The following is a 24,749-nucleotide window of genomic DNA, read 5'->3' as shown; positions in this document are numbered from 1 at the left end:
TGCATCGACATTTTGCCATGCCTCCAAAAACTTCAACGATCAAGCTTCACATTTGTGACTTTCCTTCTATGTAAATGTTTTTTTTTTGAGTTTTCATGGGAAACATTTTTTTCTGAACTAACTGGATTCATACCAGATTTCTGGATTAAATGATCCTGTGAATAATTTATGAACAATGTTGTTTGTATCCTGCTTGATAAATGAGGCCCATTGGCATTAAATATAGTCGAATGTTGTTAAATATAGTTCGAATTTGTATGCTTAAGTTTGAATTTAATCTCTCTTTTTGTGAGGCTGCAAAATAGAGAGAGGACAAAATGCCAGGCAAAAAAGGTGACTCAAAGGCAGCGGCAAAAAAAGGAGGGAAAGCAGAGCCAGAAAAAAGCAAAGGCAAAGAGGAAGAAAAAAAAGGGAAAGATGACAAAAAGGGGGCTAAAGAGGACAAGAAGGGAGGAAAGGATGATAAGAAAAAAGGAAAAGAAGAACCCAAAGGTAAAGGAAAAGATGACGGAAAGAAAGGAAAGGACAAAGGAAAGGGGGCGAAAGTAGTTAGTGAGTCAGAAGAGGGGTCAGACGCAGAGCCGATTGAGGATGACGAAGAGTTGAGTGAAGATGAAGAAAGGGACGAAGACTCAGAAAGGGACACACGCAAGTCTGGACATGGAAAGGCTGGTGCTAAAGGCAAAGCAGCAAAGGGGAAGTCCAAATCAAAACATGCCGCATCAGATGAGGAGGAAGACGAAGAAGACGAAGAGGATGAGGAAGATGAAGAAAGTGAAGAAGATAAGAAAGGAAAAAAGAAATCAAAAGACGCCCACAAATCCAAATCTAAACCTGAGGCGGAAGGAACAAAGAAAAAGGCCAAAAAGAAGGACGAGGGTCCACCTGAGATAGCACCAGAACCTACAAAGAAACTATTTGGTTTCCCTGGACTTGGGAAGAGCTCAAATAAGCGACTAAAAAGTACATCTAGACTGTTTCTCGGACTTGGCAAGCAAAAGAGTTTTGTGGTCAAGAAAAAGAGAAGGAAATCTGTTTTGAAGAATGCCCCGAGGCTTCTGATGCGCTTCAAAGCCAGTAAAAAAAAGAAAAACGAGAAGGAACAAAATGACCAGTTGGGACGCAAGCCATCCTACATGTTACTTAGAATTGGTGGCAACAAACCAGCAGAAAAGAAATCAGGGTTTTTCAGAGGACTTTTTGGAAAAAAGAATGCCGGTGATGGGTCAGATTTTAAAAACCAAAGTCGGATACTGGGGAAAGTTGCTGGAGCGACAAACTGGCTAACTAAGAAGTTCCTCTCAACAAAATTGAAACAGAGACCATTTAACAGAAATCGTGGCCGCTTGGGACAGTCACGCACCAAACAGTTTCCTGGGGGAAGTCGACAAACAAGCGTTCGAGGACCTCACGGGCATCACAACTATGCATATGAACCTGATTTTGATGAATATGACTATAATAACCATGGTAGAATAAGCACCGGTGCATTTAACAGACAGTCACTGCAGAGAACCCCAAATTGGTATGAAGATCCTGTTGACTACTATGAAGCGCAGTCACATGATCAAGGCTATTATGAAATTGATGATGAATACTATGACCCACACATGGACATACAGAATGGAGGAGAGTATTATGATGATGGTATGGGCTTCTATAACACATATTCTGCACAACATCAAATGGGCTACTACCCAGAGGAGATGGAGTACTATGGTCAACAGCATCTGATGGATCCATATTACACTGATAATATGGAATACTATGACGAGAACCAGTACTTTATAGAGGATTGTTATGAACCTTATGGAGATGAAACCCAGTTTTATGACCAGAGTCAGTTTGATTACTATGATGACCCTCAGGAATTCTATGACAATCCATATGGTGAAATTGGAGCAGCTGATCCATACTTGACTTCGTATGGAGTGTATGAAGATCCATATCTCCAGGACTACCAGTTTAATTACAGTGAATCAGGGGTTACCCCATATCTTGAATCTTCCTATAACATGTACCAGCCATATAGTTATACAATGCATGATGTCATGGAGGGTGATGAGTTTAACGATGTTTCTATAGAGCCAATGGAACTTCAAGGAGACATGTTCAGAGTTCCAAGGCCTCAAGTAAAGCTTTTTGGTCAAGAAAGGATAGCAGTTGAACCTCATCCATTGGCAACACAATATGATCCTGAAGAGATGTCACAGATTCATTATAAAAATGTACAGTTCATTCCAGACGGTGCTTTTCCTGCACAAGTATATACACAAGAACTGCTGCATCCAGGGTTACCTCAGATTCCCACACCAACTGCAATGTTAATTAAGCATGCTAATAGTCCTCAGGGGTTTGTGAGCCCTAACATTCAGTCTCCACATATGTCACCCATGGCCCAAGGTGGTGCTTTCCCCCCATCACCTACACCAAGCAGGAGGTCCATGGGAATGATGGCTTCACCTGTACAGAGACCCCTGTCCCCTATGTTAGCAAGAGAAAGGTTCACAGAACCATTAATGGATGTGGGCCCCCCCAATGTTCCCATGCAGAAACAAAGCTTTCATGCCTCTCCTCAGCCCTCTATACGGAGAAGACAGAGCCCATCTCCACAGCCCTCCATACGTGGATTTGTAGTTAGGGATGTGCCTCCATCTCCACAAAGAGGGATGCCATCTCAATATGTTCAACGCCCACCTTCCCCATTTGGACAGAGAAAAGTCAGCCCAACTGCTTCTCCAGCAGCCTTTAGTCATTTCCAACCTCAGGCCTCATTCACAGAAGCCAAGTATTCCCCTATTCCTATGGTCCGGCGAATGCCGAGTCGAATGCCCTCATTTCACACAAGCCCTCCAGCTTCTGCTCATGGTTCCATCCGCAAGCAAAGCCCACTCCATTCTCCCCGTGCGTCTATAAGAAGACCCAGCCCAGTTTCCTCCCCATTAAAAACTCATCGTCCATTTGGTGCCAGGAAGCCTCAAGGTTCCACATCTCTTCCTAGGCAAATGAGTCCTCCAACCTCTCCTCAAATGGGCAGGCGTACTGTGGGCAGTGTTCAGCAGATGGACTCTAATAGGCCACACTCCCCATTTGCAGCTCACAGATCATCACCTACACCTTCACGGAGAAGTTTTACAATTGGTTCAGAATCTCCTCAGCCTCCTCTGCCAGCTGGACAAAGATCACGATCACCCAGCTTCTCCCGTAGGTCAACTCGTCTTATGAGGAACCCACCCCCATTCGGCTCACCTGGTGGTCAAATGCGTGGAATGGGGCGTCCAAACATTCCCATGGGAACAGTAAAACCCTCTCTAGGTCAAATGGGTCGTTTGGGTGCTTCAGCCAAAAACATGCCTCCTTCCAGAGCGTCCATACGTAGCAACAGATCGGTCATGGCTCAGGACATCAGAGCCTCCCCAAAGCTTCCAGGTCAACACCCTGGAATGGTCATTATGGAGCAGAGGCACTTCATTCCCCCAGGACGAGCAGGTCCCACTAGGAATACACAAAGACCAGTTGGTCTTGGCCGTCCTCTGATGGCCAGGCAGTCTCTGAGGCGAGGACCCCCTTCACCACAGCCTTCTCTAAAACATATTGGTCCTACATCACCCCAACCTTCCATTAGACATCTGTCCAGGCCAACTTCCCCTCACCCCTCTATCAAACATGGCTCACCATTACCAAGGCGTACTCCTTCCCCTCATGCACCACCCATACCTATCATCTCAAGTCCTTTCCAAAATGTACAGCGGTCTGAAGCATCTCCTTATCCTATTGCAATAGAACCAGTCCCTGTGGAATTTGATCAAATGATAAATGTGCCTCGATCACCCATGGTCACCAGTGCTTTACAAAATCAAAGTATTAGTAATGCCTCTTATAAATCACCCTTCCAGCAACCTATGCAATTTTATGCCCCTGAAGTCATTGGTATAGAGCAATTTCCTGATCAACCATCTTCACCCCAACTATCAAATGTGTTACAAAATCAAAATTTGCTTAATAATACTTATACCTTTGTACCTCAAGTAGCACCAATGCCACAGCAGTATCTGGAGACACTAGCATCACCTGTTATATCAAATGCTTTGCAAAATACTCAAGTCCGGGGTGCATCTTTCATCTCACCGCTGCAAAGACCAGGTTCTCCATATGTTCCTGAAGTGGCACAGCTTCCTGGCTCACCATCATTACAGCCATCAATGTCACCATATGCTCCCGAAACAGAAGTGCTTGGACAGGGTCCTGGTCAGCCTGCATCTCCAACACTGTCTAGTGCTATTCAAAATCCTTACCTTCATAATGCCTCATACAAATCAGTGTTGCAGATACCTTCTTCCACCTACTCACCAGTTGTGTCACAGTATGATTACATAGAGGAGCCAGACCCTGGCCCACTCCTCACTAATGCTCTTCAAAACCCCAGTGTCCGAAATGCTGCTTACAGAACACATTTACATAGGAGAGGATCCAGAAATGCCCCTAGCCCAAGGAGATCACCAGTTCTCTCAAATGCTATACGAAACGAACAACTCCGGAAGGCTTCTTACCAAACACAACTGTCTCAACCAACGAAAACCTACTCCTATGTTCCCATGAGGGGTTATACCCAGAGCCCTATTCTGTCAAATGCACTGCATAATCCTCAAATCCGTGGTGCAACCTATAATCTGCCAGATGGCACGCTGGTACATGGCAATCAAATGGTGGCTCCAGCTACCTCTCCAATGCTAACTAATGCTTTACAAAATCAACAGCTTCGGAATGCTTCCTACAGACTTTCAGATGGGACTATAATAAGTGTGGAGCCCCACCTACAACAACCCTTGTCTCCAAACATCTCAAATGCCTTAGATAATGCAAACCTGAGATACGCCGCTTATAGACTTCCAGATGGAACTATAATCACCAGAGACTCCCTTCAACATCAGCAACATCAATCCTCTTCTCCAAATCTATCTAGAGCTTTGCAAAATCCAAACATTAAAAATGCTTCCTACAGACTTCCAGACAATCCGCTTATTACAGAATACCGGAGGCCAGTATCTCCCAATCTGTCCCGTGCACTCAGAAACAATAGCATTCGAAATGCATCCTATAGGCTGCCAGATGGAACAGTTATTTTTACAGAGCAACAAGTGGAACCAACTTCTCCAGCCCTGTCAAGTGCACTGCAAAACCCAATTCTTCGAAACGCATCCTATAGACTAGGTGACGGCACAATAATTTTTCCTGATTATGGCCAATCAAAATCTATCTCCCCAAATTTATCACACGCACTTCAGAATGCACAGATGCGGAAGGCTAGTTATAGATTGCCAGATGGGTCTATTATAACCACACAGCTTACTACACCTTCCCCTAATTTGGCAAGTGCTCTGCAGAATCCAAATATGTCTCGTGCTACATATAGGCTACCTGATGGCAATATAATCAGTGCTAATCCAGTACACTCACCAAGCTTGACAGGTGCCCTCAAAAATGCAAACATCAAAAAGGCCTCCTTTAGGCTTCCAGATGAATCCATTTTTTTACGTACTAAATCAACCAGTCCAAACCTGGCAGAAGCCTTGAAAAATGAAAGTCTTCGCAAAGCCTCATACCGACTACCAGATGATTCTATTATTTCAGCAGATCCTCAGAGTCATACAAGCAATCCAAAACTTTCACAAGCCCTTTTAAACCAAAATCTTCGTAAAGCTATTTACCGTTTGCCTAATGAATCCATTCTCAGGCAAGGATTTGAAGTTTCATCGTCACCTCAGCTGAAGGATGTGCTGAAAAACACCAGCCTAAAAAATTCCTCCTACCAGCTGCCTTCAGCACTATCTACTGTTACAGCATCCGGATTGATTATTGGGCCGGATGGCAGATATGCAATTGTCTCCCCACAAAGAAAAGGGCCTCATGAACACTGGGCTATGAATGCCAGGGAGGGACAAAGTGCAGAGGATGTGTGGGCTGCAGAGAGAGTTTTGCCTCATGGAACTGTTCAGAATCTTACCAAGTGGTCTATGTACCGTGACGAAAACATGATGGACCACCTTTCTCTACCACCTTTTGGTGTTGGGTCCAGGGAAGGTGAGGTGCCGTGGGTACCAGATCGGGAAGGGGAGCCCTCGGGCCAGTGGTGTGATAAGGTAACTCAGTTTACTTACTTTTATTTTAATACATGGTTGAGCAACCCATCTCATAATTGTTTTAAAAAATTAGCTGTGTTTCTAGAGTTTTAAATGTGTAAAATTAAAACAGAGACATTTATACAGATGATAAAGTAACAGGCAAAAATTTAGTTTCTTCAAGCATTGTTTAATTCTCGACCTCTAAAAAAAAAAAAAAAAAAACTTTTCAGAAATCTGACTCTATAGGTTTTGCATTTGTAGTGGATGTCAGATAGATTTATGGATAATACATTTAATTCATCCAAACCTGATATAGTTTTACCTGTTGGTAATGATGGAAAGGTCACTGCTGAAAGTCTGTATGGCTTTGAGCTTGCACAAAAGGCCTAGCCAAGCTTAACTATCTCCAGCAGGGTATAGCTGCAGACTCTTTGAATGCATGGGATGTCAGATGAGATTTACAAGACTGATTATATCCATGCTCAGGTTACCCTCATTGAAAGCTGGTATCTCTGCATTGACTTGACTCTGGACAGCATGGTTGCCCACTGACCTAATTTGTTAAAGAGAACTTTAAAAGTCTGAAGTAGTTAGAGTCAGAGTGAAATCAGATTAAGATGAGTTCGGCATAATGAAAGTAATTAATAATGGTGACATGCTTTCCTGCTGGAGTAAAGTATAAAGATGACAATTATATGAATGAAAATGACTAACTCCTGTTCTGTAAACAGATGTATTCTATAAGAAGTCTGCCTACCATGAGTTACAGAGAGAAAAGAGAAGCTGATGGACTCGAGGACATGACACAGTTGGAGTAAGAAAATCTAAATAATCATACGTACATACTCTACGGAAATGACAAAGTATTGATTTGATGAAATGACATTAAAATTTACGATTGACTTTATTTTCCCCACAGGGAATTAACAGAAGCAGCTGTTTTAATAAACCTAAACACTCGCTTTGACCAGGAGCTCATCTATGTGAGTCAACATATTGTTTCGAATGGTGTTATTCCGCAGCACCGTTGAATTCTGGATTCTGATTGGTCAGGAGGTTTATACTTGTTCTAATGTACTCGTTCTAATATATTACCGTTTCTATAGTAACTCAATCCTAATGATTTGTATGTAACAACGAAAAGCATGTCATCACTGATAGGACGTTATGGAGACATTTATTCGGCATTGATGGAAGGAGTCTCCAGTGTCAGGGCTTTGTAACAGCCAGCAAGTTTTCAGACATCTAATAAAACACTTCAGGACATGCTTTTATCCAAAAAAATAATAATAATTAACATTAGGATGGTAATACTAACACCTTGCCAGTACTCTAAAGAGTTTTAGTAATAATAATGTAGGCTATATTTGATTGTTGATTCATTGAATTTGTGATGATGTCAACTTTATGGTATTGCTAAGAAAGAGTTGTATGTTAATGCTGCTATAATACCAGACACTTTGTGGTTTTTTTAGTCTTCCTTAGTAGTAACATTTGTCTTTATTGAACGTTTTTCCACTCTCTTCCTTTTTCCTAGACGTATATCGGCTGTATTCTGCTATCAGTTAATCCGTACAAGTTATTGAACATCTATGGAACAGACATGGTCCTGCAGTATAACGGTCATGGCTTAGGAGAAAACCCACCGTGAGTGTAAACCTCAATTACACAGCTTCGTCTGCACAAAACTGCCATAAAACTACATGACTGTGTGAATACTACTGTAGCATTTCCTGCATTATTAACATATCCACTGCATTTTACAGTCACCAGAAAGATATTGTATTATTTTCAAGACTGATGGGAAAAGTTCGCTTGTGCTGTGTTGCCACTCAGGGGAAAGTAACTAACAATAATGTTGATGTCATAGAGGAATTTGCATATTAATTGACTCATCATGATCATTTGTATATTATCCGTATGCAGTCATTGGTTGCTGGGAAGAATGGCGATCACTGATTGGTTGTTGGGAACAATTGTGAGCCATGATTGGTCATTGGGAACAATGCCGATCATTGATTGGTCAATGAGAACAATGCCGATCATTGATTGGTCAATGAGAACAATGGTGATCATTGATTGGTCAATGAGAACAATGGTGATCATTGATTGGCCATTGAGAATAATGGTGATAATTGACTGGTCATTGAGAACAATGGTGATGAGTGCTGGTACATTGGGAACTGCATGTGTGATTGTGCATATGAGAGAGAGGGAGAGAGAGAGAGAGAGAGAGAGAGAGAGAGAGACAGTGACCGTCTCATTTTTCTTTAACCTGCTGTCTTGTTACTAGCTGAATAGATGGACACATCTTGTAACGTGAGAAGAAGCCAGAGATTGCCTTGCTGTGTGTTAGTGTGTTGTTTAAAGATAGAGTGACCTCAGAGCCAGAAATGATACCTGGTGCATTCTAGGTTACTTACATTTGACTGTCCCTAATAATTTAACAGAACAAGAACAGTGTTCGAAGCAGTTCAGATGAAAATATTCTAATAGGATTTGGCTCCTAATTTACTTTATGGTTTGTTTGTATTTGTTCTAGTCACCTCTTTGCAATTTCAAACCTTGCCTACACGACAATGATGGACGTCAAGCAGAACCAGTGCATTATCATCAGGTTAGCCATACTGTATATTTAGCCAATATACTCCTATTCGATATATTTCAGCGCTCGCTATCGTCTCATTCAATCCTAAAAACACTGAACGTCCCATGCTTAAACATAGACATATCTCTTGAACCTAAGTCGCCAAACTCTTCTGTGTCAGTCGAACGTCTAAACTTTTCTTGCAACATTTAGCCAGGACATTTATTGTGTGCAAAGTCTAGGTTTCATACAACCGCTACGTTTCATGATATCATGTATAGACAGTGTGTAAAGTTTAAAACTCTTTGCAGTGTTACCGTGTTCATGTTTCAGTGGGGAGAGCGGATCCGGAAAAACGGAGGCCACCAAACTGGTCCTGAGATACCTCACGGCCATACATCATGAGCGAAACGTAACACAGCAGGTACTCAAGCTGTGTTTTGTTTGTCTGATAAATGAACAAAAATTATAACATGCCGTTCTGTAATGAATCAAACTCCCCCATGTGTTTATAGAGCTGTACTGTATGTCCGTTCCTGTTACAATCAAAACTAACATGTCATCCTTTTTGTTTTTATCCTATCCTATCCTATCATCCGCCCAGATTGAGGTGAGATTTAATGTTGTTGTTTGTTTTTAAATTCAGTGTTTTCACTGTATTGTAAATGAAATCGCCGCTAACTCGAACACTCAAACGCCAGATCCTGGAAGCAACTCCTCTGCTGGAATCTTTTGGGAATGCCAAAACGGTGCGGAATGACAACTCCAGTCGCTTTGGGAAGTTTGTGGAGATCTTTCTGGAGGAGTGAGTCACTGCTTTGATGTTCACGTTAGCGTTTGTGAGCTCGAGATGATTCGGTGTGTGGAGTTTCTGTAGGGTTTGTGTGTATACAGCTGTGTGTATACAGGTCATAAAACGCGTATTTTTTTATTTTATGGTACGTTAAAGAGGAGTGATAAGCGGTGCCATAACTTCACAGTATCTACTGGAGAAGTCCAGGATTGTTTTTCAGGTGTGGGACAGTAATCACTTTGATTTCTTTTAAACATACAAGAGATTATAGACACAAAATAACCATTAGGGTGCAGTTTATGTTTATGGCAGTGTGTGTGTGTGTGTGTGTGTGTGTAGGCAAAAAATGAGAGGAACTACCACGTTTTTTACGAGATGTTGGCCGGACTCCCTGTTCACCAGAAACGAGTCTTCTACCTGCAGGAGGCTGAAACGTACTACTACCTGAACCAGGTAATACACGCACATGCACCGTACAGTCCCGTGCATAAGTATTCGCACCCCTCACCCCCTTTTCCTTTCCACAATTTGTAGTGCTACAACGTGGAACAGATGTGGACTTACAGTGTTATGAATCTACACAAAATAGTCCACATTATTAAAGTGAATGGAAAAAAAATCAATATCAGTATAGTTTGCAAAATTATTTACAAATAATAAAAAAAAAACTTATTAAAAGGTTGTGCTTGCGCTGTTGCTTTGAAACCCTTACATTAGTGCTGGTGCAACTGGTTTCCAACAGAAGTCACATAGTGTAATGATGTGAATGAACTTGACTTGTGTACAATGAAAGTGTCTGAATATAAATATAGGAGCAATTCCGGGACAAACGATCGATCAACTTTGAACGTCTTGCAAAGCAACAATAAATCCACATTTTTAAAAGAATATGACACAACTCTTCACAATTCTTCCTGAAGGAGACTGTCCACGAACAATCATTGATTGGGTGAAAAGGGGATTAGTCGATGTTAGACGATGCTACCACCACCGCGCTTCAAAGTTGAGATGACCTTCTCAGGGTGGTTGTAGCGCTCTGGGTCAACAAAACAAATTTAAATTTCGGTCTCATCAGACAAGAAAAGCTTTTTCTCCTAGGTTGAGGTTGTTTTGACTCCAACCAGGATTTCATATGACTGTGGAGTTTTGGTGGAGTGTCCAAGTTGTGGTTGTCCTGGGAATAGAGTCTCCCGCCTGAGGTTATGAATGAACTATATATAGCACCATCTACCAAACTAACTAGCATCGCTAATATATCAGGGTGGTGACTGTGCGATCGAGGGGAAGGACGATGGCGAGGACTTCAGGAGGATACAAAGTGCCATGGACATTCTCCACTTCAGCCCTGAGGACCAGAGCAGTGTGTTCAGAGTGCTTTCATCCATCCTTCACCTGGGCAATGTCTTCTTCCACAGACTTGAGGTACTACACACGTACACATCGTTTTCCAGCATCATAAATCCTCGTCTGTCTTTCAGTCTGCAGCTTTTTCTTCTGACTCAGACTGACGTGCAAGAAACGGCCGGCGTTGTAAGTGCTCAGGAGATCCGCGTGGTGGCCGAACTGCTTCAGATTTCTCCAGAAGGACTGCAGAAAGCCATCACCTACAAAATGATGGTAAGATAATATATATATATATATATATATATATATATATATATATATATATATATATATATATATATATATATATATATATATACGTCCATGCTCGTTGCAATATTTTATTTTTATTTTTTTGCCTGAACATACACGTGAATCATAATTAGATCTCCACTAATCAATGCAGAGAATGAAGGAATATGACTGCAAGTGAGTGAAAGAGAAGCAGGAAGATGTGTAAAGTGTTATAACGTCTTGAGATCAGAGCTCGTTGCCAAGCAGGCTCCGGAGGATACGCTTAATTACTGCAGGTTTTAGGTTACGGAAACCCTGTAACCGGATCAGGGGTTCGCTCGTTGACTTCAACAGGGCTAATTCTCAGGAGTCTGTTACGTCATGGTGCGATGTCTGAGGATGAAGTCAGCCCTCGTTAAAGTCTTGTTACATGTTCGTGAGAAACTTCTCCGTCGCGTGTGACGGGCGAAGGTGTAGGCTTTCTTCAGTGCAGTGGAGTCCAAAAGTCTGGGAGCGCTCGCTAACGAGAATGCTTGTTTGGCGTTCGTTTAATTTATAAATGCCATTCTCAGCATAACAACTTGAGTGAAATGTTAAATCTTAGAAATGTTTATATATCTTATAAGCTCAATTTCTCAAAGACAGATGAAAAGGACAAAATAGCCATGAAATACTGAAAGAGCACCTCCTAAACATGGTGTGCGATAAATCTTCCAATAATGCAGCTCAGCCATTGCAGTGCACCAGCTACAATCGATACACGTTAACTTCCCCGCGCCATTACTTTTGTCCTCATTGATCAGCTAGTCTTATTTCTCTTAATTTATCAGTCCATACAGGATTTCAGAGGTTTGTTTGCAAACAAAAATGTTTGATTTTGCTGCTGCTTTTTCCAAAATTTGCGTTTTTGGTTGTTTTGTTTTTTTTTTGCGTTTGAGTTTTTTGTGTTTTTTTTTTTTAAGGAAAACTACTTGAACTGGCAAAATCGCAATCGCACGAAATTGCCTTTCGCAGTGACGTTTGTTGGTAAATGAGACCTTTTAGCTGTACACGTGTTCGATGCACGTGAATCGAACGAAGATATTATTCGATTAGTATTAAATCTTCATACAGTATTCTTCCAGCACTCCAACCCCCCCCCCCTTCCCCCCCCCCAAAAAAAAGGTAATCAGTATGCAAGTGTCAGTATGAGATCATCTCATCAGGAACATGTCGAGAGTAACCCAATCCATGCTTTTAACTGATTAGCTTGGTTTAACGCTAGCTTTGTTATTTGCTACAGTACGATCAGAGTCTTGCGTGTTCGTGCCTTACAGTTGGGTTACAGTAGGATGTGTTTAGCGGTTAGCGGTAATTCTACACAGCTACACTTTCTCCGTAGGTCTCTGAATGTTCTGTGATCCCTGTATTACCCCCTGTGTGTATGTTTATGTGTGTGTCATGCTGAGCATCTTGCTCTTTTAATAAATAAAGCCGTTATCCACAGGCCACGGGTTTGAGTTTACACCTCTATCAGGCTGAAATCAACTATCACCTAACACCGTATCAGTTCCACCTGGTGTGTGTGTGTGTGTGTGTGTGTGTGTGTGTGTGTGTGTCACTCTCTTGATTCTTAAGGCTCTAGTTTTAATTCCTAATTATACTTCACTGTCAATTACAGCAGGAGAATTACGTTCTCTACTCCTTTACTTCCATATATAAGTTGAAATGTATTTTTTTTTTTTTTTTGTACAGGAAGCAATGAAGGAGAAAATATACACTCCGCTGACCGTAGAGAGTGCCGTGGATGCCAGGTATAGTCATAAACACACGCACTACTCACACAGAAGTATACGAATATTCACATATAGCTTGTTATACCCCATCGCTGTTGAATTCTCCATTCTGATTGGTCAGAAGGCGTCGATTGATTGATGTTCTACAACAGGTGGCTCTGACAGTCATTCGAATCGAATCAAATGTGAATATTAACGCGCACGTTCGAATACGTAATCGTTTCTATAGTAGCAGCTAATTTCATCCATTTTATAGAGATGCCGTTGCCAAGATCCTTTATTCCCTGCTCTTTCACTGGTTGACGGAGCGGATCAACGGCCGTGTTTACCCGAGAAACGAGGCTCTCTCCATATCTATATTGGATATCTATGGATTCGAGGTATGTGGTTAGATGCCACCACGAGAAAGCTCACTCTCCTCGTATGGAGATATTTCAACAATGATTATTTGATGTGTTTGTGCTTCCAGGAGTTAGCATTTAACAGTTTCGAGCAGCTCTGCATCAACTATGCTAATGAGACGCTTCAGTTCTTCTTCACAAAGATCATTCTAAAGCAAGAACAGGTGAGTTTAAAAAACATGTGCATGAATTCACTAGTCACTCGTCAGAGCTTTACTTTATAATGTACCTGATGGAATTAGTGTTATCAACAGACTCTGGTTTAAAAATGACTGCTACGTTTTGTGCTAGGCTACATTTCTCCGCCTCCTAAAAACATGTCTATGCTATGCTAAATTGCCATAGGTGCCCTGGCATCCCATCCAGAATTTGTTCCCAGGATAAGCTCTGGTTCCACACTGACCCTGACCAGGTCTAAGGTGCGGTTATTGAGAGCAGGATGCAAGTGTGTATGTTTTATTTAGAAAAATCCATGATATTTTAATGCTGGGATCGATACACATCTACGCAATATCACAGAAGGTTAATCCATACTCAAAAAAAACAAAAAACATACTCGGTTGTGAAACCGGAAAACAGTGCTCAGAAGCACTCAATACGATTGGCAAGACTTCGCGAGAAGTAGGAGAAACGATGTTGCAAAACACATTAGGGTAAAAACATTGGTGGAGGAAGAATCCAATCCAAACCAAAACAAACACACATGGAAAAATGAAAGTTGGGATTAGCTTTGATATGTGTAAGCGGTTTTAACCAAAACCCTCACTAAGTTTAGTTCACGATTTAGCATTGGAGGACCTGTAAACGCAAATACAAATACATTTCGCTAGGAGGAGTACATACGAGAGCAAATCAGCTGGAAGGAAGTGCCCTTTACTGACAACAAGGCATGTATAGACCTCATCGCTGCTAAGCCCCATGGGATACTTCGCATTCTCGATGACCAGAGCTGCTTTCCTCAGGTAACGTTTTTAACCCCTACAGTATTATTATTAAGTAATCATTTCAAAGCGTTCGTATATTTTAAAATCCTATGTGAGTAGACGTTAATATTGATAACGTTAATAATCCGTCCGTACAGGATGTCGCAGAAGGGGTTTTTTTTTTTTTCAGATCGTTGCAGAAAACTACTCGAATTGGCGAAATCGCAGTCACGCGAAATCGTTTTGCGAATGTGTTTCGCTGTGATGTTTGTTGGTAAATGAGACCTTCAAGCTGTACTCATGTTCGACACACGTGAATCGAAGAGGGCTTCGTGAATCTGAAGGCGTTTCAGCCCAAAGCCGCATAAAATCTGCGGTTATTTTGAAAAAATTGCAACAATTCTCCTGTGAAAATCGTGGAGTTTGCTTGATTTTGCGTTCATTTCTGCGATCGCAAAATCGCGGAATCCTGGAGGGACTGAATAATAAGTATTAACATCTGGCTAACCATTATAGTTGATTATTCTTCTTATTATTTATTGTTATATGTTATTTTTTATTACAGTAAAATCTCGTTCTGTGGAACGTGTATGACCAAATAAACTTGCTGTATATTTTTAAAAATATAATTAACAAATCAGTTGACAAATTAAATAAAATCCCCCCTTTGTAACAGTCGGAAAATAAAGATTTGTTTATTTCCTTTGTTTATCCATATCTGTATGTGGCAGGCCACTGACCACACGTTCCTTCAGAAGTGCCACTATCATCATGGAGAAAATCCACTTTACTCCAGGCCAAAAATGCCACTGCCAGAGTTCACCGTGAAGCACTACGCAGGACGAGTGACGTACCAGGTACCGACGACGCTATAACTTAGGTGTTATTTAAAATAATAATAATAATAATAATAATAATAATAATTTTAATTATGACCTGAGGCTTTCTGTGAATATTTTTTTTTTTTTAATAATCACTGAGTTATGTTTTGTTGGCTAAGTTAGAATTGTTTTTTTTTTTTTTATTAGCATTCACGTTATTCTTAAAATAAAATATCCTTAAGTTAAACTTTAACCTTGACCTTAAATTCAAAAAAGAAACAGTATGTACATAAAACCTAAATGTAAAATATCCGAAATCTGAATTACTGAGCACTATGATTTTTTTTTTAATTATTATTTTAAAATGCGACTCGCTGAACACCGAAGTAAAAATACTTTGAAATATCAAGGATGTAAATTTAAAACAAACAGCTCCGGATATTTTCACAGTAATTTATCGCAGCGCTGTGGACTCGATGCTGGGTAAATTTCCGTATTAAGAGTTAAATGGGTTTTTAAGCATTAAAACATTTTTAGGTCTCGTTTTTTGCTTCCAAATCTAAAATCGTTCACCGAGAATTACACTTGATGAGTTCATTTGTGTTTTATGAATAGAATTTTCAGCAAATTCAACATGGATTGTTTATGATTGTGATAAATTAACGTTCTGTTGTTGTTGTTGTTGTTGTTGTTTTTAGGTCCAGAAGTTCCTGGATAAAAATTACGATCAGGTTCGACAAGAGGTGCTGGAGTTGTTTATGCAGAGTCACAACCGGGTGTGTGTGTGTGTGTGTGTGTGTGTGTGTGTGTGAATACAATTTTATTCAATAAGATTTCATCGTCCATCACTAATAAAAGAGAAAAGTACCACGTTGAGTTAATTTCAGGTGTTAGGTTTAGGGCATGTTTTCTTTACAGGGAGCTGAAATCAGTTTGAGCAGGTGCGTAACCCGACACCGAATATGTGGAACTTTCCCCACATTAATATTTTGGACTTTTGGCTGGAAACTCTGAGTACATCACCTTTATTCAGATGAGAAATTCATGTGTTTTACATGAGGAACGTTTGTAAATGTATTTGTGTGTGTGTGTGTGTGTGTGTGTGTGTGTGTGTGTGTGCACGCAGATGGTTTCAAATCTCTTTCTAAAGTATAGCGAGATATTAAATCAGCAGAAAAATGTAACACAGAGAGACAGCACAGTTACTCGACGATATCAACCGTCTACTGTAGCTGCCAAGTTCCAACACTCTCTACAGGACCTTCTGGACAAGATGGAGAGGTTACACACTCACACACACACACACACACACACACACACACATTTTCACACAGTGCGCTCCACTAATATTGGCATCCTTGGTAAATATGAGGAAAGAAGGTTGTGAAAATTTGTCACGATTCATGTCAGTGAGTCATGATCCAAATACATGATTCATAATGTTCCAGATGATTCACGAATCAAATGTAATCTGTACCTGATTCATTTTTTACATGATTTTGTGTGATGTTCCACACGTTTTTATTTTTTACATTACAACGATTAACTTATTGTTAAATGTAATTCCTTTTATATGATTCATTTATTTTCATTTTCTATTTATTTATTTTCACATGATTCACTTTTTCACGTTGAGGGCGTGCGTTTTCATGTTCGCATGACATTTTTTTTTATAAGATTCCTTCGTTATTGTCATCGTTGATTAGGGCGTCTGGTGTCATTTTTCAGATTAGGCATTCTTCCGTGTATAAATTTATTTTCACATTTAGTCCCATGTTGTTCACATTTCCGGCCAGAACAGGTTCGAAATGCGCCTTCATACATTTTTCACTATCATTTTTCACATTCTTATCACACTTGTGCAATGTGTGTAAATGTATATAAATGATTTGTCCATAACGACTCATACAGGTTTATACACACACGCATGCAGGATGACGATCCTCATCTCTTTTCTCTCAGGTGTAACCCATTATTCGTGCGCTGCATAAAGCCAAATAATAATAAGGTAATTAAAGGATGCTGTTTAATCACATTAACTCTTACTATAACTGTTTGAGTATTTACGCATTATCCGTGTTGTAGGAACCGGGGATATTTGAGGCAGAACTGGTGGCGGCCCAGCTCAGATACTCCGGAATTATGGACACCATCCTGATCAGAAAGGAAGGTTATCCGGTCCGAATGACTTTCCATAAATTCTTAAACAGGTAAATGTACGGTTTAGCTGGTTCAGTAACAAGCTCATACATTTTACACAACCTACAGAATAATCCTGCTTCACAGCCCATTCATGAGCTTTCTTTAGGTATAAAGCGCTGCTGGGGCTGAAGAAAACCCCGCCTCCAAACGGAGACAACTGTGTCATCATGCTAACAAAGCTGTGTCCAATCAAAAAGGGCGATTACCAAGTGGGTGTGTCCAAGGTGAGTGTGGAAAAGTGTTGCATGTCTGCGTGAGATCGAGTCGTCTTCATGGAATCATGGTTTTCATCCCTTGTGGTTCATTACTGTATGTTTCTGAGGAAGTTTAGACTGCCTGGTAGAGGCAACCGGACTGGAATATATCAAGTTACCTTTAAGTGTTGTAAATTTCCTCATTAAATAGCTAGCTAGTTAAGTTTTTCTAAATTTGCTTATTAAAATGATCTAAGTAGGTAAGTTTTTTTGTAAATGACTCATTAAATTAGCTAGCTAGTTAAATTTTGTAAATTAGCATGTTCAATTAACTTGCTAGTTAAGTTGCAAATTAGATTATTAAATTAACCAGCTAGTTAAGTTGTGTGAATTAGCCAGTTAAGTTACATAAACTAGCTTGTCCAAATAACTTGCTAGTTAAGCTGTAAATTAGCTTATTCAATTTGCTAGGTAGTTAAATTTTTCTAAATGTGCTTCTTAAATTATCTAGCTAGGTAGGTTTTGTAAATTACTCATTAAATTAGCTACTTAAATGTTGTAAATTAGCACGTTAAATTAACCAGCTAGTTAAGTTCTGTAAACTAGCTTGCTCAAATAACTTGCTAGTTAAGTTGCAAATTAGCTTATTAAATTAGCTAGCTAGTTAAATTATGTAAACTAGCTTGTTCAACGAACTTTTTGAAATAGCATTTTGAATTAGCTAGTAAGTTAAGCTTTGTAAATTCAATTCAATTTTATTTGTGTATCACTTTTCACAATTGTCTCAACGCACTTTATAGACACATATAAACACAGGATACAGATTTTAACTGTGTGAATTATCCCTAAAGCGACTGTGAATTTAAACTAAATTTAAATGAGCTTTTTTAAATAGCTAGCTAGTTAAGTCTTGTAGATAATGCTCATTAAATTAGCTAGCTTTTTTTTTTTGTTTTTATAAATTTGCTTAGTAAATTATTATCTAGCTACTTAAGTTTTGTAAATTAGCTTGTTAAATTAACTTGCTAGTTAAGTTGTAAAACAGCTTATTAAATTAGCTACCTAGTTAAGCATTGTAAATTAACTAATTTAATTAGGTAGCTAGTTACATTTTGTTGATTCGCTTATTAAATTAGATACCTAGTTAAGTTTTCTCACTTACCTTGTTAAATTATTTAGCAAGTTAAGCTTTGTAAATGAGCTAAATAAGCTCCAATCGTTTGCTCCTTAAGCCATTTGGATTAGCAGCTTAGCACACAAATCCTCTTACCGTTAAATTTAGCATTGTCAAATCTAATACTCTTAAATTTACAGCTATTTCAGGTTCTGGAGATTTGTTTGCTACTGAATATTCGCACGCTGATGTTTTCTCTCTCTCTGTGTGTGTTCTCAGATCTTTCTAAAGGAAGACGTGTATCAGCTGCTAGAAAGTAAGCGGGATCGTGTGAGGCACCTGGCGGCGCTGACGCTTCAGAGATACATACGGATGTACCTCGCACGTAAAAACTTTCGGAAGTTCCGCGTGAACATGACCAAACTGCAGGCCAGGTGCCGAGGCTACCTCATGAGGTAAACTCCAAAGACGCTAAACTCTGAAGTGAGAATAAATAATAATAATAACAATAAAATAATAGTGTATATAAAAAAATCTCAATTGCACACTGGTTCAATTTTATTGAATTATTATTATATTACATATTCCGTTTAATATACTTGTTCAGTATTATAATTATACTCTATATGACACTAAATTTGATCTCTACATGAGTTCACTCACTCCGGTTTACTTTTAAAATTCTCTCCGACGGCGTTTAGGCGATGTCTCCTACAGAAACGGCTGATCCTCATCAAGTTCCGCTCACCAGTTCAGCTCATCGTCAACCGCAAGCGCTACATCAGGGTAAGATGTGTCGTTTATTTTTCCGGTAGATTCCTTAGATGTTATTAGTCAAGGTCAAACTGTACAGTATGTGTAAACAGAATTCAATAATCTAACTGATTTTTTTTTTTCTTTTCCCCCTACAGGATAACCTCATCATGGTCAGGATGGCAGAAGAGGTGAGGAGAAGGCTAGAGATGATTGAACTAACTGCAATAAATCTGATTGAGAAACTGATTGAGATTGAGATAAAGTGAAGGCGACCTCTTGTGGTCAGTGGTAGACGTGCAACAAAGTAAAAAAAAAACAAACATTTCAACGTGAGCAGAATTGAATTAAACACAATGCAAAGTTCGAGGGTTTGTGTTGGTCATTTTGGTCATCCTCCTCCAGACTAGATTGTAGAATGTTGAATGTTCCTATACGTGTTGTCCATTTTTCACTCGATAACGATTGTTCACATGGAGGATTTTATCTTACAGGAGCGAGTGAGTCGAGAGGTGATTAACGTGTCCCAGTTGGTCATTCCTGCCGAACTTGGAGAGCTGCTGCAGGCCACAGCAGGTTGCCATGTATTTCAACTTTAATCGTACATAGAAATACGATACATCAGTGTAATGGAATATGGTATCTTGATGCGTAGTGACATCATGGGTGATCTAGGAAAATTTGGGATTTGGAGAAAGCCCCTCAATGACAATTTGGAAAACCTTATAGAACTTGGTCACAGCGTACGGGTACCTGTAGTAATCTGAATCAGGAACCCAGAAAATGGACTTTTGAGTGTGTATGAGTATGTGTGTAACACGACTCTGAATACGAGGAACTTTCCCTGATGTAACATCTGAGTCGGGTACTCTGAATGGAACCCTGTATCCAGCAGGGTCAATAATGCAAAGTGCTCATTATTAGGTTGTAGTCATTAAGGGAGGAAAACTGTTACCAGATTATGCTAGCAACATGCTAATTAATGTAAACATTGCTAATAAGTATCAACAGAGTACTTGATGAAATAATAACTTGTGGATGATTCTGTGTTAGTTTCATTTATCTGTCTGTTTGCTTATGTATTAATGTCTGTGTGTGTGTGTGTGTGTGTGTGTGTGTGTAGATGGTAAAGAGGTGCATTCCGAGTGTTTGGCTCTGGTTGAAGCGCTCAGAGTGCAGGTTTATCCTCAACTCACACTCCCTCTGGATATCAATAACTATCTCATGACCAAATACATCCGTTCCAACTTCAGGGTGAGGAAACACCTACACACACACACACACACACACACACACACACACACACACACACACACACTTCAACACAAACTTATATGACTAACGTGTGTGTGCACTGAAGGAGCTGCAGTTTGGAATGCTTACCGCACCTCTACGCACCTCTCTGACTCGTCTGGAAGACGATCTAAAACAGGACGCTCTCGACATCTTTTTACTGGTGAAATCATCATCATCATCATCATCATCCTCTGTATACGTTTATCTGACTGCATGTTTATATACGTAGCTCGATTGTGCATTCGTTTCTATAGGTTTTACGTTTCATGGGCGACCCGAACTTGAACGGCGCCCAAGAGAACCTGTTCGGGAATTACATCATCCAACGGGGTTTGGCAACCCCACCAATCAGGGATGAGATTTTGGCTCAGGTGGCCAATCAGGTGTGGAGGAATGAAAACCTGCGTAACGCTGAGAGAGGCTGGCTGCTAATGGCGGCTTGTCTGAGTTCCTTCGCCCCAAGTGATAAAATGGCCAAATATCTGCTGAAGTACGACAAGCTACACGCTCTCTAAACTGAATAACGAAACGATTCTGCTTGATACGTTTTCCGTTCTAAAAATGATCCGTTGCTTATTTTAATTCTCGTTTACGTTATTCAAATTCAGGTTCGTATCCGATTACGCGCCGAACGGATTTAAAGCGCTGTGCCAGCACAAGCTGCTCCATGCCATGCAGAAATGCCAGTCGGGATCCGAGGCAGCACGGACGTACCCGCTTTCTCTTCTGGAGTGGACTGCCAACCGCAAAAAAGCCCACATGGCCCTCCAAGTACACTGTCTTGATGGTACGTCCAAACATTAAATCCAATCAAAATCCTGTAATCGTAAGTTAGGCGAATTTTTTATTGTGCTGTAACGTAACATGCCACATGCGTTATTCTTGGCTCCATCCATCTTGACCTGTTTGTGAAGTCCCTGCTGATGAAAAGCATTGAATGCTACCACCACCATGCTACACAACATTGTGTGTGTGTGTGTGTGTGTGTGTGTGTGTGTGTGTGTGTGTGTAGGAATGTCTTTGCTGTGTCCGGTTCACTCCTGGACGAGTGGTGAGGATCTGGCACGTGATGTTTTACAGCACAGGTGAGGACAGGTACGGGTCGAGACTGACAGGAGGTCTCTTAATAAGACGTTTACAATCATATGGGGTTTTTGTCCATAGGGGCGTGTCCTCGGAGAGCTGCTGTGGTTGGTCGGTGCTGATGAAAGAGGTGGGTCAGTGGGTGGAGCTTGAAGGCCATGACTACGTGATGGATCTGGTGTGTGATCTCGAGCTGCCGTCGGACTTCCCGAAACAGAAAAGCTACTTCATCATCTCGACGCACGATCCCACCAGAGTGCGGCACAACGCCAGCATGTACGTGTGTGTGTGTGTGTGCGTGTGTGTGTGTGTTTAAAATGTTCTCAAGTTATCCTGTAAGTAAGGAACAAAACACTTGGTGTTCTCGTGTTGTAGGAAATCAATCAGCGACATCTCCATATTTTTAGAAGAAAGACCGTCTTGGATTGAAATCTAAATCACTTTGGATTAAAAAGAGAACTAAACCCCAACTCTAACCCTAATAACCACAGGACTGTAAATTCTCTGTGGAATCGTGTTCGCAGAAGTCTTTTTGGCAGCGGATTCGATGGAGAAGACGAAGCACCGGTGACCAACAGTCTGCCGATCTCTGATGATCGCTACAGTCGGGGTAGCGCGCACACACACACACACACACACACACACACACACACACACACACTCTCACACAGAAGCACTGAAGAGTAACGTCAATAAATTCCACAAGTGGAAATTTTCACTTCAGGTAATGACCTGATATTCTTATTTCTTATTAACTCTGTGTGTGTGTGTGTGTGTGTGTGTGTGTGTGTGTGTGTGTAACAGGTCCTTATGACAGAGCTCAGAGGGGGATGGACCGCTACGTGGACAGTCTGTTTGAACCTGTACTGTCAGATGGAACTGGGGTAGGGAGACACAAGCAGAGAGAGAGAGAGAGAGAGAGAGAAAGGAAAAAACAAACGAGAGAGAGAGAGAAAGAGAGAGAGAGGGAGAGAAAGAGAGAGAGAGAGACAGAGAGAGAGAGAGAGAGAGAGAGAGAGAGAGACAGAGAGAGAGAGACAGAGCGAGAGAGAGAGAGAGACAGAGAGAGAGAGAGACAGAGACAGACAGAGAGAGAAAGAGAGAGAAAGAGAGAGAGAGAGAGAGAGAGAGAGATGGATAGAAAGAGAGACAAGACTGAAAGCAGAGAGAGACCATAAGAGAGAGACACATGGAAAGAGAGTGAGACAGAGAGACTAGAGAGAGATACAAAGAGAATTTTCTGCATTTTGTCCCACTGTAGATCTAAAAAGAAATGTATCTAACAAAATCTCTCTCTCGCTCTCTCTCTCTCTCTCTTTCTCTCTTTCTCTCTCTCTCTTTTCTCTCTTTCTCTCTCTCTCTCTCTCTCTCTCTCTTTTCTCTCTCTCTCTCTCTCTCTCTCTTTAGGATATGGACATGTCTGCTCTGTCTGGAAGAATGAAAGGAGGTGGAGGTATCGGTGGTGGCCACGGTGACGACGTTCCATCCACTGTCAGGGTTCCTTTCTCAGCGGCTCAGCAACCAGGAGGTAACACACCCACACACACACCCACACACACACTTATATGAAATCAATGTATTGATCTTATTAACTAATCTGGTCCTGTGTGGATGCTGCAGCGGTGAGGGTGCTGCCTGCTCTTCCAGCTGTTCCAGCTGTGCCCAGTGTGCCGGCTCAAGGTATCAATATATATATATAAATATATATAACGGTACACAAATATCTCAAATCTGCTCTGCTGGTTTCTGTCTGACGTTTCCCACCTCGTCGTGTTTCTCAGATCCGCAGACTCTGATGGCGCAGCAGCAGCAAACTCTCATCAATCAGCAAGCTGTCATTATGGTACGTGAGCTTTAAGAGCTCCGGCGCTAGCGAGCTGGCAAGATTTACCGTAAACGACTTTTATCAGAGGATAATACTACAGGGTGACAAAAAACCGCTCAGGACTTTTCATCCCTGACTCAGTAATGATTTTTTAAAAATATTATTATTAATAATATTCTCTTTCTTACTCAGGCCCAACAGATGACGATGCAGGCCATGGCCATGGTGACGACGAGCCCCATCTCCAGCCCTCCCACCAGTCCTCCTCCTACCCCCTACATCCCTTACTCTGCATTACCCCCGAGCCCGTATGCCAACTTCCCACCCAGCCCCTACGCACAGGTTACGCCCTCATCCTACACCGTTAACTCGAGCGTCACCTCGAACCATCGGCTCGAGACGACGCAAACATCCAGAAGCGTCCCGGAACAGGTTCTCTTTTATACTTTCACCGTGTGAGAACATCACGCGTAGCTTACATGTACTTCTTCATATTATTTTAATTCATTGTTATTATTATTATTATTGTACGTAACGTTATTTCATTTACTTTAACATAGATAACCGTACAAATTCCGACTAATTCGCATACGTACGGTGTCTAGCCTTCAATTGTAAAGATTCTTTTAAAATTTCATGTATACATATATATAATTGTGGCTATATATATATATATATATAATCTTGCTTTATCTCTAGGGTAAAGACCTGACTGAAAGTTTAGAGAAGAAACAAAATCCTGCTCCAGCGAAAGTTATAATAGACAAAAAGCCGGCCAAAAGACATGGTATGCAGTCTGTCTTCCCGTTTCCCATGCGCTTGTTTTTGTTAGGGGTTTTTTTTTTTCTTGCACATGAGTACCGTACGCTTCTGACACCAAAGTCTGATCAGAATTTACACTGGGAAAGTTCCTCGTCTTCAGAGTCGAGTTACGCACCCGCTCAAGAAGATTTTCTGAACTCTCCAGTCATTTTATTCACCGCATTTGAACGCAAAAACACTCACCTTTAACAAACATCAGAGAGGACCGAGGAAGGAGATTTACAAATGAAAAAAATAAAGAGTAGAGTATCACCAATATTGTTGTAATGATCACATTAATCACTGATTAAACAACAACAAAAAATAAAATGGCTTCCAGACCCTAACCCTAACCCCCTAACCCGAACCCCTAACCCTAACCCTAACCCCCTAACCCTAACCCGAACCCCTAACCCCCTAACCCTAACCCCCTAACCCTAAC

The 24,749-nt window shown here is 40.8% G+C and overlaps 1 protein-coding gene across 1 annotated transcript in view; it reads left to right on the top strand.

The window, feature by feature from the left end:
* myo15ab (myosin XVAb) overlaps nt 1-24,749 on the top strand; it is a 36,044-nt gene that overhangs the window by 239 nt on the left and 11,056 nt on the right. Inside the window, exons 2-36 of the mRNA XM_053616119.1 lie at nt 294-6,140; nt 6,854-6,936; nt 7,042-7,105; nt 7,660-7,769; nt 8,665-8,739; nt 9,043-9,133; nt 9,314-9,319; nt 9,411-9,514; nt 9,659-9,722; nt 9,842-9,955; nt 10,763-10,924; nt 11,006-11,119; nt 12,854-12,912; nt 13,151-13,274; nt 13,364-13,459; nt 14,126-14,257; nt 14,950-15,075; nt 15,738-15,815; nt 16,166-16,320; nt 17,002-17,047; nt 17,125-17,249; nt 17,348-17,465; nt 18,829-19,004; nt 19,251-19,335; nt 19,461-19,510; nt 19,793-19,878; nt 20,426-20,556; nt 20,663-20,758; nt 20,853-21,088; nt 21,207-21,389; nt 21,763-21,957; nt 22,206-22,291; nt 23,302-23,361; nt 23,463-23,524; nt 23,699-23,938. Of these exons, the coding sequence (XP_053472094.1) occupies nt 318-6,140; nt 6,854-6,936; nt 7,042-7,105; nt 7,660-7,769; nt 8,665-8,739; nt 9,043-9,133; nt 9,314-9,319; nt 9,411-9,514; nt 9,659-9,722; nt 9,842-9,955; nt 10,763-10,924; nt 11,006-11,119; nt 12,854-12,912; nt 13,151-13,274; nt 13,364-13,459; nt 14,126-14,257; nt 14,950-15,075; nt 15,738-15,815; nt 16,166-16,320; nt 17,002-17,047; nt 17,125-17,249; nt 17,348-17,465; nt 18,829-19,004; nt 19,251-19,335; nt 19,461-19,510; nt 19,793-19,878; nt 20,426-20,556; nt 20,663-20,758; nt 20,853-21,088; nt 21,207-21,389; nt 21,763-21,957; nt 22,206-22,291; nt 23,302-23,361; nt 23,463-23,524; nt 23,699-23,938 (9,555 nt within the window). The 5' untranslated portion in view covers nt 294-317. The remainder of the gene's footprint in view (nt 1-293; nt 6,141-6,853; nt 6,937-7,041; nt 7,106-7,659; nt 7,770-8,664; nt 8,740-9,042; nt 9,134-9,313; nt 9,320-9,410; nt 9,515-9,658; nt 9,723-9,841; nt 9,956-10,762; nt 10,925-11,005; nt 11,120-12,853; nt 12,913-13,150; nt 13,275-13,363; nt 13,460-14,125; nt 14,258-14,949; nt 15,076-15,737; nt 15,816-16,165; nt 16,321-17,001; nt 17,048-17,124; nt 17,250-17,347; nt 17,466-18,828; nt 19,005-19,250; nt 19,336-19,460; nt 19,511-19,792; nt 19,879-20,425; nt 20,557-20,662; nt 20,759-20,852; nt 21,089-21,206; nt 21,390-21,762; nt 21,958-22,205; nt 22,292-23,301; nt 23,362-23,462; nt 23,525-23,698; nt 23,939-24,749) is intronic.

The sequence above is a fragment of the Ictalurus furcatus genome, chromosome 26 (genome assembly GCF_023375685.1).
Source record: "Ictalurus furcatus strain D&B chromosome 26, Billie_1.0, whole genome shotgun sequence".
Taxonomy (NCBI): Eukaryota; Metazoa; Chordata; class Actinopteri; order Siluriformes; family Ictaluridae; genus Ictalurus; species Ictalurus furcatus.
The sequence above is the reverse complement of the archived record's forward strand: the minus strand, read 5'-3'. Positions and strand labels throughout refer to the sequence as shown.